The 15,628-nt window shown below is 37.6% G+C and overlaps 1 protein-coding gene across 29 annotated transcripts in view; it reads left to right on the top strand.

Moving 5' to 3' along the window:
• c2cd5 (C2 calcium dependent domain containing 5) overlaps nt 1-15,628 on the top strand; it is a 58,606-nt gene that overhangs the window by 29,834 nt on the left and 13,144 nt on the right. For 15 of the 29 annotated variants that reach the window (XM_077193800.1, XM_077193795.1, XM_077193793.1 and 12 more), the window contains 4 exons: nt 1,995-2,162; nt 13,417-13,608; nt 15,090-15,276; nt 15,368-15,532. In XM_077193800.1, coding sequence (XP_077049915.1) covers nt 1,995-2,162; nt 13,417-13,608; nt 15,090-15,276; nt 15,368-15,532 — 712 coding nt within the window. The remainder of the gene's footprint in view (nt 1-1,994; nt 2,163-13,416; nt 13,609-15,089; nt 15,277-15,367; nt 15,533-15,628) is intronic. The other 14 variants (XM_077193809.1, XM_077193804.1, XM_077193808.1 and 11 more) reach the window with 1 other exon arrangement.

Genomic DNA, 15,628 nt, shown 5'->3' with positions numbered 1-15,628 from the left:
CATACCAGGCAGTGACGTAAGTATACGCTGAAATAAAAAGTCTTTCACCTCAGAAAAACGGACTTTACTGTCCTGTCAGCCGTTATACTGTGCTCGTAGCGCGCACTCTTCAATTGCACGCGCAAATGCGGCGGCGCGCGCTGTGTATCGCTTCACTGTATAAAGTGCAAAAGAAACTACGAGCATGCAACGTCGTTACAATGTAAATTATTAAGTCACGAAATAAAAGTAAAATACCAATAAATCACGTGTTAGCTGAGAAGGATTTGCATGCAGGTATGATTTTCATTCTATTCACCAGGAGCTGTCTCATTAACAGTTCTTGTTAGTATTGTGTATTTACCATGGTAACTGTCGTTTCCATAACCCAAAAATGCCACTTTATTTTCACTTTGTGTTATTTTTTATATTATTAAATGACTGTGGTGGCTCATATCAACATTGTATTAACAAAAACTAGTTTGGGACTGCTATTTAACTGCTTTAGTAGTCCTAATGTTTTTCTAGTCTTTACTATGAGTCATTCTTACCATTTATGTGTATGTTAAGTAAAGGGGGACAGTACTTGTGTGTGTTAACAATTTTTGTGTAAACATGTATTATAATATGCCTATATATATATTCAATGTAAATTGTGATAATCGTTATTAATAATCGCAATTTCAAGGGAATAATCGGCAATTATGATTTTTGTCATAATCGTGCAGCTCTACCCACCAGTGCTTTTTATTAAAGTTGCCAGTCAGCGCCAGCATTTTTGATCATTTTCACAAAACCTTTATATTTTGTTTGTATATATAAAAACATTTTTTTTTTTTTTTATTATTCTAGCTTTATGCATTCTTTTTTTGATCAACACTTGAATTGGGGTAAGTTTCATTAAAAAAGCAACGTTTTGAACAAAAAGCTGAGAAAATAGCGTTTTTGTCAAAGACTGCATCCTTATCGGATTCACAACGATCCTACTTCCTATTAACCAGAAGTCTTTTTGATATGATTTAAGACTTCATATTTCAGTTGACTCAAATTCATGTCAACACCATTGCTGAGTATTTTCTCGAGACAGTCTCAAAAGCGCAGATTGAAATTGCTGTTGTTCTGTCCCAAATGCCATCGTGCTTTAGCATATCATTAACTATGCTGTGAAGCAGGGGAGTCTCAAGAGAAGCCAGGTTATTCCGGTATAATTTTCTGTTGATATGAAAAATTGGGTACATTTAGCAATATAGCGGGTGACTTATGTATCTGTGTATTAGGTATGATATATATTACGATGTTATGATGAACTATATGCCTTTCTCCACTGACGTTCTAAGTTGGTCAAGCGTTTCTGAGGATGCTGATTTTCAGAAGGCAGCTGTCTGTTTCTGAGATGGGGAATGGAAACATGGTTTGTGTAACATTAGCACACATTATTAGCTGTTTGATAACGTAGTTAAGCAAAAGGCTAATCATATTAATTACCGCTGTGTGTCTTGCGTTGTAAAGAGCGATACATAAAAAGCATTACCAGTCTGATTCATCAATTTGTAGACGACCCTGTATAATTCACTCTTCCACTTCTTCTGAATCAGTTTCTGGTTCAAACATATATGGGTGAATTAAACCAGTATTTCCTCTTGCCATTGTGCAGCGTTTACTACAGTGAAGTTGAACGAGTGGATCAGGAAATCTGAGCTGGAGTGATGCGGGGTAGAGGCTGGGACCAATTTGCATATTCATGAATCGGCGTATACTAAATGAAGCAAGGGTGTATAGTTACTTTCAAGCTATTTTAAGGCGTGAAGAAATTATTTTCACAGGATTTTTTTTAAATATGTCATTTTGGTTATTTTTAATATTGTCATTTTATAGGATAAAATTATTGATTATAGGGGGACTTTAAACTGATTTGGGTCTTTACCAAAAGCATTTGAAAACACCCTCAAATACAGCTTCATCTTTCGTTCTGTGATGAAATGCTCTGATTATGTGCTTTTTATGTGTGTTTGCAGTGAGGAGGTGTGTATTCTATCAGCTTCAGGCACCGCTGCGATCCTCAGCTCCCGTTTCATGCAGGACGGCCCGCTAGAGACCGATCACAGGTTGTCACGGCAACCGCTTGTCTTTTCTACAGGGTCAGAAAGGGTCGATGGGGATATGGGTAGTACAGCCTCACTGGGGTAGGTTAATGACACACACAAGCACATATACACACACACACACACACCTTTGGCCCCCTGCAAAGGGAATGCAATTAAATGATGGACAAAGCGCAAGCGCATAAACACAGCTTGCAAGTGAATTACGGTGACCACAGTGACAATGCTCGCACGTAAAATGTAAACTTGAAGAAAACGCAAATCCCAAACTCGAGCAAAAAATATATAATTTTGCACACAAATCAACAAGGTGTGAGGAGAAATAACAAAACTTCGAGTCCTAACAGGTTTCGCACACGCAGAACTGACCACAAGCGCGAGTTCTGTTGTGCTGTTCTTGTTGCCCCTCTCCGAACGAACACACTCAAAACATGTTGTGTTGGGAATGGGATGGCAAACTGTTAAGTTTTCTTTCTAAGTTTGTATGTCTTATTGCTGTGAGATTCTTTGTGAATTGTAGCAGCACCATACTACGGAAGCCCATAGAGGCATTAATAGTTGTTTATTTGATGTTTTCTTATGATCTTGACATAAAAGTAGTTTTCTCTTGATCTAGACATAAAAAGCTGGTTTCTCACGATTCACAATGGTTTGAAATAAGCCAGCAGTAAAGTTGGTTTGACATTCGTCAAACGTTCGATCTTTTCTTCAACATTAACCAATGTGTAATCACAGAATAGCGGTGGTTCATGCTATATTTTTTCATTCAGATCATGTACATAAAGCATATTTTCTTAATATAGCCGTAAGCAGCAATCATCAGAACCCAGGCACCAATGTCCATGAACAAGTAAACACTGTAATATGTATTGTACACAGTTTGGAACTAGTCTAGTCACACACACAAATCACATGGGTAGACAAAAAGAAACCAAACAGAAGCAGGGGAAATGAAGTCAAGTTAACCATCTGAAAGAAATATCAGTTTCTAAATGACCTTGTTGATCAAGGGGTCCACAGCTTACACTAACCTAGCTCTTTAAATGTACAATACTTTTAAGGGCTGCAGCTATCGATTCTTTTTGTAATAGATTAATCTAGCACTTAATCGATCGAGTAATTGGATATTTTTTTTTTGTGTGTTTTTAAACAACCAAAACAAATAATGCATAACGTAAATGATGTGGCTGTAAAGTGATCAAGCATTTGGCTTTTATTTCTCAAAAAACAAAAAAAACAAAAACTTATTTCAACTCCAACATTTGGCTTCAAAACTAGGCCTATTTATTGGAATTTTTACCCATTTAGTATAAGTGCCAACAATGTTCTATGCTCAATTACTTTGGTGGCCAATTAAAATGTCTTCCCCAAAAGTACAAGTAGATTTGGAGAAGCAGGCTGGGGAATTTAATTTTTTGTTGTTGTCTGTAACTATTTGGAAGACGTGACATACAAACAAGGTCTCGCAAAGACTGCAATACAATATTTGTTCCTCCATCACGTTGCGGTGTATATAGTGAATGCATGCTGAAATTATTGTTGCGTGGCTACATGAAAGTTTAAGCATATGTGATGCATTGCCGCAATTGATCTGATTGGCGCGTAAGAGAGACGAGGGTGCATGCGTGTGTGTCTGTGTGTGTGTGAGTGAGTAAAGGGGTTCACACACCGAACGCAAATTGAATTATTTGCGCGAGTAGATTACATACAAAGTCAGTGCAAAGACGCGAATAGACGCATCATTCGGGCCGGGCGTCGCGAATGACGCGAACGTCTTCCGCGCACGTTGAAAAATTTTAACTCGAGCGAATGTTTAAGCGTCTAACTAGACGCGATAGAGGCTTAAACATTCGTATATACATTCGTATTTGACGCTCTATTCGCGTTCGGTGTGAACACACCATTAGGTTAATGTTTCAGTGACACTTGGGGAGAGCATGGAGTGGATGTTTTCGGTTCAGATTCTGAATCATTGAAGTCGTATTGTTGTGGTATGCCAGGTCTACTTCGCAGTAGACACATTGCACCTTGTTCTCTTCCTTTCTTCCTTTTTAAGTATGTAATGATCCAAACTTTAGACATTCTCTGCCGTTTATGGACATCTTTACTCTCCGCCATCGCGCCAAATAAATTCAAAATGTATCACGCGCTTTAGTATAGATCCGCGTATAGTGAATTAAATTTTACATAGGAATTTAACGAGGCTTCGAGGCAGAGTTTTTGCCTCGAGGAATTTTTGTAATCGAGTAACTCGAGTAACTCGAGGAATTGTTTCAGCCCTAATACTTTTTTAAATGCCTTTAAAGTTGAATCAGTCTCTTGAAGTCTCTGAAGAAGGTCTTGATTCAATGGGCTGAAGTTGCAATCTCTTGAACTTGCTTTGTTATTCTTGACTCTGTTGTGGTTCAGAGAGTCCTTTCTCCTGAGTGAGCACATGGCTGGTTGTAAGTTAGGGCCGCAGTCGGACCGCAGACAGTAATCCAGAGACGCCAGTGAAGAGACTGCCGAGAAGCAAAGAGAGGTGGGAACTTGTGTGGAGGCTCTATAAAATCTGGAAAAAGTCACACAGGGTTGGCATGACCAATGAGAAAGATGGAATTTGCAAATGCGAAAATTCCTCTTTTGGGAGGTTTTATGGCCCTTTGTTTGCGAGCATGGTTAGAATGGTTCTGTCAGTTTGTGTCCATTTATACACCAATTAATATAACAAACACACACTGCATTCTATGAGGAGGTGATGTCCATTAATGTAACATTAACTAGTAAGTGATACAAGTAATAATGATTTCCGTCTTCTCCATGTTTAGTTTCAAAAAGTTGGAATTGAGCCATTCTTTTTTTTTCATTGACACAAGTGGAGATTTTATTAATTTAAATAGAGCCAAGTACCCTAGAGTGCAGTCTGGACGATGGGGAGGGGCGACGCATTTGGGCGGGGCAACATGTGTCGCTCCGCCCACCCCCAATTTAATTGGTTTATAATACTGCAATCTTATTGGTGTAGACGATTCAGGTCTGAGTATGCGCATTTCCTTATGTGCGATTTTGTGAATGATTTGGCCATATTAAAGAAATATTAAATGCTAACTTTAATCTTATTATCGGTTTACCATGGTAATTTTAGTTATGGCTAATGTTTTATTGTACTTAACACACAGAATAGATGAAGTTATTGTTTAAAAACGAACACTTGGTGATCGCACCTTTACTTTCATGGAGATGTTTTACATTAGCGCGTCATTCACTTGGCTTCTTCATATCAGGATCGGTGGATCAGCTCAAACTCGGGATTTTACGCAAATTATGATATTTCACTGTAAGAATGTAAGCAGCTGATTTTAAATTCTGAAGCACGGCCATTTTTTGTCATTTTTTTAACGCGATTTGTTGTCCAATGCTTGCGTTATTTGGTTCAAAGTGCAAATAAAATGTTTAATGACAAATTCAGGTTTCCTTGTTTTTAGGCTACCTGTTAATAAAATATGAGGGCCTATATATTGGTTCTGTAAAGCCCTATGTTATAGTTTTTAAAGATTCATATTTTCTAATAAGTGTCCACCGGTTAACCACTGTGACTGACATCAGGTAGCCTATTAAAATTCCAATTATTTATTAATCCACCCCTGCATTGCGTGTTCATGTTTTAATCTGCGTTGTAGGCTACGGGATAAAAATGGTTTCAAATATTAACACTCACATATAGGCTAGCTGCATAACCATAAAAAGACCCACTGCTGTAAATCTGTGCAATTATAATATAATAAAATAAATAAAATAACCAGCAGAGAAGTGATATGAACATGAACTATTGCTCAAATATGCTCTTGAGCACATAACATCTGTTTTAGTAAAAAAAACACATTTCACATTCACATTTCAGCACTGCACGGTTTTTATTCCCATTGTACGCACAAAATCCAATGGCCAGGGCTTGTAGGCTATTTGGTAGCCTATTATTGTCTTATTTGTCACCGTGGTTTTGCTTTAAAATTGAATAAAACACACTTTCGGATTTATCCGATGTTTTACTGAAATACAGTGAATTATCATTTGTGTAATATCCCGAGTTTGTGTTTATTCACTGATCCTAATGGAAAAACGAAGAAACATAAATGAATGATGTAAAATTACGTAGCCCTGCATGACATGCGGAAATATATTGTCTATATAGAATCAGCCTATATAGAAATTATATCTCCTTTGATATGCCAGTAATTTCATGCAGTCATGCTCATTGCCCACTAAAAGTGGCACTGACTTATCTGCAGGGTAAATTATTATAATAGTATAGCGAGACTAAATCTCAAACAGTGTATTATTTATCAGCAACATATTTCATGATATCGCCAAGCCATAAAACGGCTCAATATTAAAGCTTACAATATGACTTTTTGTAAAGCTGCTTTGAAACGATGTGAATTGAGCGCTATACGAATAAATTTTGACAGTAACTTCATCGAACTTGATTCGTAAGTTCATCAAAACATTATCCAATTGATCGTTACTGAAATCGCCATGGTTATCACTTAATATTTATGTAGTACGGCCAAACAGCGTCATAGATCATTCATAAACTCGTACCATAGACTCGTACAGTACATAAAGGAATGCGCATGCTCATGCCTCAAGCGTCTACGCCAATAAGATTGCTGTATTATAAACCAATAAAATCGGGTGTGGGCGGAACGAAATGTCGCCCAGCCCCATCGTCCAGACTGCACTCAGGGGTTACTCGATAGACCAGGCTTGCACATAGTATATATTTGGATGTCATCAGTGTAGAAATTATCATTAAAACCACGTCAATGTAAGATCTTACCCAGAGGTAGTATGTAAATGATGATTAATAATGGACAAAGAACGAATCCCTGGGGGACACGGATCCCCTTTAAGGGAGAGAGTCGGAGATCTAAAACCCTGCATTGAAATGTAAAATTGTGTCTCAGAGAGATAGGAGGAAAACTAAGAAAGAGCTACACCAGAAATACCCACATTCGAGAGGCTGGAAATAAGTATATCATGGCAGACAGTATTAAAGGCGGAGCTAAGGTCGAGTAGTATAAGTATAGAGAGAGAGCCAGATTCACCAGAAAGTAGTAGGTCGTTCACTACCTTTACAAGGGCAGTTTCAGTACTATGAAATGGGCAAAAAAAAAACAGATTGAAAGGGATCATAGAGATCATTTACAACTAGAAAAGACTGAAGCTGGGAGGCAAAAGTTCTTTCCAGTAATTTGGCAACTGTGGCAGTTTTGAGTGGCTGAGGAAATGAATCAGAGGTAAGAGATGTATTAATGGAGTAAGAAATAGGTGCAGAGATGACAGAGTGGCAGAATTTCAGGAGAGAAGTTGGGGCAGGGGCAGGTCGACAGGATGAAAAGTTGGATTTCAAGATTAACTCAGAGAAAGACGATGGATTAGTCAAAGACTGGCCAGAGAGATTAGGCACAAAGCTAAACTCAGCCGCCTCATCAGAGAAACACCGGTAGTCAGTTCTGCACGTGTGAGACCTGTCATGACACGCACTTTTCTCCTCGCAACGTGTTGATTTGTGTGTGCACAATTCTTTTTTTTTAATTCACTTGCTCACTGTTTATGTGCTTGTGCTGATTTGTCCATAATTTAACACCATATAAGGAGCAAGGAATAGTTCACCCAAAAATAAAAAATGTTATCATTAACTCTCCCCCTCATGTTGTATCAAACTGCAAAAAGGGTGAGAAATGAAAATTCATTCTATCTATTTTCTAAATGAATGTTAAAGATCTTATTGTGAACAACTCATTATGGGGTTAGAATTGTTGCATTATTCCAAATAAATAGATTAATATTCACAAATAAATTGAAGGATATTCACAAAAATGTATCAAATTCACAAATAGATTAAGATCCACAAATAAATGTAAAGTGTTTAACAAAAATGCATAAAAATCCGCAAATAAATAAAATGACATTTGCAAATAAAAAAAATACTTACAAATGTTTTATTATTTTACAAACACAACTCTGCCTGGCATTTATTTGTGAACCGCTTTGCACACATTTGTGAATCTCTTCTTTTGCATTTTTAAATCCCCTCACGCATCTGTGGATTTTGAAACACAATTTTGACGTGCAGACAAATCCACAAATAAGTGGACTCCACCCACCGTTTACTCAAGCCAATCTGATAAAGGTCACATTGAGCTAGCCGATCGTAGCACGTTCTCACTACATCCAATCACATTTGGCTTTACACTCGGGGCGATCAAGGAAGAACAGAAAAGCATCAATAAGTAGCTGACTAATGAATAACTGGGTTCAACCTCGTGATAAATACATGAGGTTGTGTAATAGGTGAAATTACTGTCACACAACAGCCAACAGCTTTTCCCACTTCTTCAGTCAAGGAGTTTTAATGTCGCATATGATCAGCTCCGTGGATCTATAGAGCATTATAAATATAATTAAAAAAATTAAGTACCTGTATTACGATTTCCTTTGTTTGTAGAGAAGATATTTGTAAAGAAGATCCAGATGGAAATATAAAGAGGGCTTAAACTCCAACAATCTTTTGAAAACAGGTCATTACTCACAAACAGTTCAGCTCAATTTGAACGATGCGCCGAAAGATTATTACTGCTCCTTTCAAGGGTGCAAGAATCAGTTCCCGCCTCAAGTGTAAAGCCAAATGTGATTGGTTGTAGCGAGAACGTGCTACGATAGGCCAGCTCAGTGTGGCCGTTATCTGATTGGCTTGAGTAAATGGTGGGTGGAGTCCACTTATTTGTGGATTTGTCTGCACGTCGAGTCGTCGACACTAGAAGTGTTTCAAAATCCACAGATGCGTCAGGGGATTTACAAATGCACAAGAAGCTATTCACAAATGTGTGCAGAGATTTACAAATGCACAGAAAGTGGTTCACAAATAAATGCCAGGCAGAGTTGTGTTTGTAAAATAATAAAACATTTGTAAATATTTTTTGCAAATCTCATTTTATTTATTTATTTGTGAATTTTATATTTTTGTGTGAAACTCTTTACATTTATTTGGGAATCTTAATCTTTTCATTTGGAATAATACAACAATTCTAATCAGCGCATCATTTTATTCTTGTTTCATTTTTTTTTTTAAATGTTTTGACCTCGTAAAGTTAAATGAAAATGCCATAACTGGACCTTCTAATAAACACTGACAGATTTCTCTTTGGTGACATATGTAGGACTTCTCAAATAATTTAGTCTGCTTAAACCCACTTCTGCATGCTGGCATTCATCTTGAGTGCCACAGCCACATTTCAACATCCAATAAGCAATCTATATATATATATATATATATATATATATACACACACATAAGCAAAGCTATTAGTATGTCTTCCTGAAAAACCTAAAGCACTATTTGTTTAATTTGTATTTTTGTTCTGTTGTATTTCTTTGTTGGTATTGTTTGTAATTTAGTTTCTTTGTTCTTATTGTATTGCTGACTGTTTACTTGTCTTATGTAACTGTTTTGAGGACTTTTACTTACATTAATTGACCTAGTATTAGTTTTTGCTGTATTTTGTAAGTATTGATAATTGTGAAATTTCACTGATATTAAAAATTGCTCATATCATGAAATAAGATCATTTCAACCACCTTTAAAGATGAACTGAACTGAAAAAAATCAACTTTGATAACATGTTGTTTATGACAATTAAAAGTAATTTACATTAAACATTTTAACTAAAAATATCAATATAGCTTTTTTTAAGCCGCACAAAAATTGCGTTTGTTACGCTGGCAATTTCGATGACGTCACTGGCATTGTAGGACACGCGAAGGTATATAGGCAACAGCTGCAAGTCCTATATACACACACGAAAATGAGTAATTTTAATGGCATGAGTTACGCATTTGAGCATGTGAGGGACAGGCCAGTAGTATCTGACTACCACCACATGGAGGACGACCAGTTTCAGGCTTTGGGGGGGAAGTGTGTGGGCGCGGTCGCTGCTGGAGCATGGACACTGCACCGGAGTCAATCTGTTGAAGAGAGGTCAACCTGGAACATTTATTGATCGGCAAAAATGCATCACCATGCACCGTTCATTTCGGATGCTGTGCGGTGAGAGAGACGTGTTAGAGGTGTCTAGAGATCGCTCTAAGGGATGTACGAGCTGAGACGCTGGAGCGCCCCAAAAGTAGTTGGTAGGGATGGGCGATATGGACTTAAAAATATATCACGATATTTTATGGCATTTATTGTGATAACGATATCAATGACGATATAAATATAATACCATATTCACCACTGTTTTTGGCTACAAATGATAGCTGCATGCAAAGTAAAATGTACCCTTCATCAAATAGGCTCCTATAAAATACCAATTACCGTACATAAAATAATTTAAAAAACAGTAAAAATCCAAACACCATCCCTTGCAGAAATGGAAAAGTTGCATATATACGTTTCTTCTGTAAAAGTGCAGATAATGTTTAAATAGTGCAACTATACTGAAAAACATCACACAGTTCAAATCATTTACAAGTTTGAAATGTAAAAAAACTAACAACGAATAGTTATAGCTACTAATACTACTATGAATTCTGATACTAATAACAATATAAACCGCACTAAGGATTGATGAGCTGCTGGGTTCATGAATATTATCACGTTTGCGCATTAGTTTCATAAAAGCTGAATAATTCTAAATGAACTCCATTATTTTTACAGGAAAATACAACAAATAATATAATTTACATGTAGACGTCATGTACACTTCAATTCTGCGTGGTATGTAAGACTCTCTCTCTCATTGAGTGTGTGAGAAACACTGAGCGCTCTCAGCAAAGTGACAGCAAGTCGTGCGCCTCACACTAGTGTTTACTGCGCGTCAAATACACTGTGTATTCTATTCATTGAGATGAACTGATATAGTGGGCTTTATGGATCACTTGACGGAGAGCGAAACTCTGAAGCGCTCAGTCAGTGTTCGGTGAGATGGGCGGGTGAAAATCTATCTGTGTGTACCAGTTCCAGATTGTAGAGGTAGTAATGTTGTGTTCACACCGTACGCGAACAGAGCATCAAATACGCGTCTATCGCGTCTAGTTAGACGCTTGAACATTCGCTCGAGTTCAAATTTTTCAATTTGCGCGGAAGACGTTCGCGGCAGACGCGTCGCCCAATTCGCGTCATTCGCGACGCCCGACGCGAATGATGCGTCTATTCGCGTCTTTGCATTGACTTTGTATGTAATCTACTCGCGCAAATAATTAAATTCGTGTTCGGTGTGAACACGGATTACTTGTTTAGCGATAAACTTCACCTTAGCTTCACGTCCGCCTTCCGCCATGGGCGTGAGCTGTGAATGGGTCCCGTCATCAACTAGGCTTTATCGTTATTATCGCGGGAAGACTAATTCTTATCGTGAGGAAAAATTTTACCGGTATATCGCAAACGATAATATATCGCCCATCCCTATGTAACAGTGTATTTTACGAATTGGCGACTGGGCTAGGCTAGGCTAACTTATATCCTTTTCTCCAACCGATAAGGTTAAGAGCGTACCGGCAGTTCACTCTTTGGGCGAGGGGGCATTTAGGAAGGATGAATAAGATTCGTTCCCATCCTGTGCAGTGAACTAACGTTACATCTTTTCCCCTCAGCTGAATATCAAGGATTCTAGTATGCGTTGGACTTGTAGCTAAATAAAACATTTGATGTCAGACGCTTCATGTACTCATTGACGTTTTCAACACATCTGTCTCTCGTACCTAGGATTAAACACTAGAAATCACGACTAGAATAATTTTGTTGACAAGGCAGGGGGTAGAGAGAAGCTAGCTCTGCTAGTGTTGGTTGGCAACCACTGTTGCCAACTAATTTTCTGGGGAAGTTGCTAAAGGCAGATCGATTTGTTGCTAAAAGTTGCTAAATGACGTTGTGACGTCATTGCGCTATGACGTAATTACGAAATCGCAACGCAAAACTATGCCATTATGTTATACGTATTATTTGAAATGCTAATTTAGATTTGCTTGTAAAATCCCCAAGGCCTGTTTTCAATTGTGTGGCGATTTGTATAGCCCCAAGCAGCACACGAAGCAGGCATTTTTCTCAATTCCTGTAATGAGAGGTTTTGGAAAGTTGCCCTCTGCAATATGGCGGCACTGTTGACGTACGCTCCAGTGGCCAATAGGGCGTCTTATTATGTCTATGGCCCTGCCCCTGTGCTTGTTGTATTTTGTCTTTCGGTTTTCACAGCGATTTCCACAGTGATCTTAAGGAATTATGAATGAACCGCTCAGTCTATTTAGCTAGCTTGTACGAATGTGGTTTGGATTAGAGTCACTTTCCAAAAGTTGCTAAAGTTGCCAAATAAATGTAAAAAATTGCTAAATTTGTTGCCAGGTGCTTTTTGGAAAAAAAGTTGCTAGGGTAGTCAAAAAAGTTGCTAAATCTAGCAACAAAATTGCTAAGTTGGCAACACTGTTGGCAACGGAGTAGCCTACCATGCCAGTGACGTAGTCGAATGTTGAAATCCAACATGGCGGCGCCCGTGTAACAACAACAACATTTTCAACGTACCATTTTATCCCTTTTAACAAATTCTGCCAATTAATAATTGTACCAATGAGAATAAATAAAATACATCCGTTATATCACATTTTTTCAAATTTCAGTTCAGTTCATCTATAATAGTGATTTCAATATTGAGCAAAATAATCGTGATTATGATTTTTGCCATAATTGAACAGCCCTAGTCACAGCCTCTTTTATACATATATATATATATAGTTACGCTCAAATACACAATATCACAGATCTGTCACTACCTCCATTTCATCATGACTTTAATAAAAACGTCATTATTCTCTAAATTTTCTCCTTGGTGCAGTAGCTCTTAAAGTTGGCACGGAACTGAATTTGTGACGTATTGCTTCCCGCATGAGAAAAAATTTAGGGTGCGACTTCATTTTGTTCATTGTCAGTTTTGATTTCATACTGAGTTTAGCAGTCAAACAGGTTTGGAACAACATGAAGTAAATCATGACTTAATTTTAATTTTGGGTGAACTTTTCCTTTAATCTCAATACTAAACAATACTAATTAAGTTTGTGTGTGTGTCTGTGTATGTTTGCTGGGGACAGTTTTTACATCTACTAACCAAATTAAGTCTTAAGGACTTCATAACAAAGGGGCTAAAACTTGGCTTTCTCTGAATATGTATGTGTTTATGTTCAAAAATAAACTTTACAAATTTGTACGCTCATGTAAAGATAGTTTTATTCTGTTTATGGCTGGTTGGGTCTGTGTGTGCCCTTGTGTTATCGTATATGTACTAATTGGACTATTTATTTCTGTAAGATTTGAGGAGGTGGCGCCCCCTGGCTGTGAGTTCTGTCACATACCGTACGATGAGTTGAACATACCATTTCCTGCTCAGCTCACCTATTGCTGCTGCTGTCGCCGTTACAAAGTGCCCGATGTCCTCTTCACCACTATCGACCTGCCTACTGAAGCCAACATCACCGGGAAGGGCTGCCTGATTCAGGCCAGGTAGAAACTGCACATAACATCCTGTCCAAATGGAATATTTTTGTACTGCATACTGCACAGTATAGTGCAAGTAGTATCTGAAGCAATTCATAATAAATAGCAGTGTGTAGGGCTGCACAATTAATTGAATTAAAACCTAAATCACGGTATGTCTTAGTTTGATCATCAAATCGCAAAGGCGGCTATTTAATCGAACAAATATATGTGCTGTGTGTTTCAGTGTTCATAGCTCATGATGCATAAATGAGAAGCATTTATAAACTAACTGTTGTCAAGCAAAAAATCTCATTATTAATGAATCTCTATAAAAATCTCAAAAAGTCATTATTATTATTATTTTCTTAAATAGTTGATTTACAGTTAATTTATTTTACAGTGAAATATTACAATATTAATATTGTTTAATATTTTATTTAATAATAATAATTTTAAAAAAAATCCTATACAGTATATCATATTGATGTTATCACTACAATTTTGGCCAAACAGTGCAGCCCTACAAACAAGCAAAGCAAACCTGGGGCTTTTTTTTTTAAATAAATGTAAAAGGAAAAATCACAATTATATTTTCCCCCAAATCTTTCAGCCTTAGTAGTACATTTTATTTACAACGTTGCAAAAAAAAAAAAAAGGAGACATTTACTTTTTTAATGTGTCCCAAGTGAACAATTAGTTCAGATTTTGGGGGAAAAGTTCAGGTCAAATGTATTACATTGTGGGATACATTGGCTACGTTTACGTGCAACCAAATAATCCATTAGTAACCGGATTGATGGCTCAGTCGGACTGAAAAGCCTTCCTTTAAACACCTTGATCGATCCGATTGAGCTCGATCTGAATAAAATTTTGATCGGTTTGAAAGGGGTGGTTAACTCCTTTTCTTATCCGATCGAGAGAACATACAAACACTTGATTGGATTGAAAACCGAAACTGGAAAGGACTGCGCATATGCAATGACGTAGAAATGACGTTATGACGTGCGTAACGAGCTGCAGTTGTCATTAAATAAATTACTCGTGTTGTTCTAAAATTCCCCTATCACTAATCGTCTGTGGAGGACAACAACGTTCCATTAATCCTCATCACTTCATAGTCTCATCCACAGACACTTTATTTTGGGTGCGGGAAGGGGCTTTTTACTGTTTTATATATAAACAGTTTTATATATAAACAGTACGGCACAACGGTTCATGTGCCTGAAGTCTCTTAATCAGGACCTAAAATAGATAAATATTAAGTGAACTTTTCTTTAAAACAAAGAAAAGGCGCAATGTAAGAGAATAGTATGCAAAAACAGCGGGAAACTCTGTGTATTTGTACAGTCGCAGGTCAATTCAATTTGAATTAATTCCGATTGAAACAAAAAGTGTGCATGTAAATATAGCCAGTGTTTCTCACAGTATGTTCTGGTGGTATACTGTGCATTTTGGCAAATGTGATGGGTCATCTGGGTATTTTTTGCTTCTCCACCCCACTGTAGGCTGTGTCGGACTAAAAAGAAGGCCCAGGGCGAGGGGAACGCCATGGCCATCAGCAATCTTCTGCCGTTTCTAGAGTACGAGCTCCACACACAGCTGATGAACAAATTGAAGCTACGGGGGATGAACGCTTTGTTTGGTCTGCGTATCCAAATCAGTGTTGGAGAGACCATGCTTCTAGGACTGGCGGTCAGTGTGCCATTACCCATAATGCTCAGTGCGTTTAGTTAATTAAATAAGACTGGTTGTCCTGTTAATATCTGTTGTTTGTTGCATCCAGTCTGCAACAGGAGTTTATCTGACAGCATTACCCAGTCCTGGAGGAATCCAGGTATTGGGAAAAACTCCCAGTGACATCACATACGAACAGCACATCTCCAATATGCAGAAGAAAATCAATGACACCATCGTTAAAAATAAAGAAGTGTATGAAATCAACCCTCCTGTAAGTACACATCCACGTCAAGGCACTTTGTGAGGTAGTACTTAAATTTTATATTTAATACAATTGTATTTTATATTACTTTATTTGTATCCACCT

Source organism: Siphateles boraxobius, unplaced genomic scaffold (genome assembly GCF_051911475.1).
Source record: "Siphateles boraxobius isolate OS27281-9 unplaced genomic scaffold, OSU_SipBor_1 31, whole genome shotgun sequence".
Lineage (NCBI taxonomy): Eukaryota > Metazoa > Chordata > Actinopteri > Cypriniformes > Leuciscidae > Siphateles > Siphateles boraxobius.
This window is presented reverse-complemented; position numbering and strand designations above follow the sequence as displayed.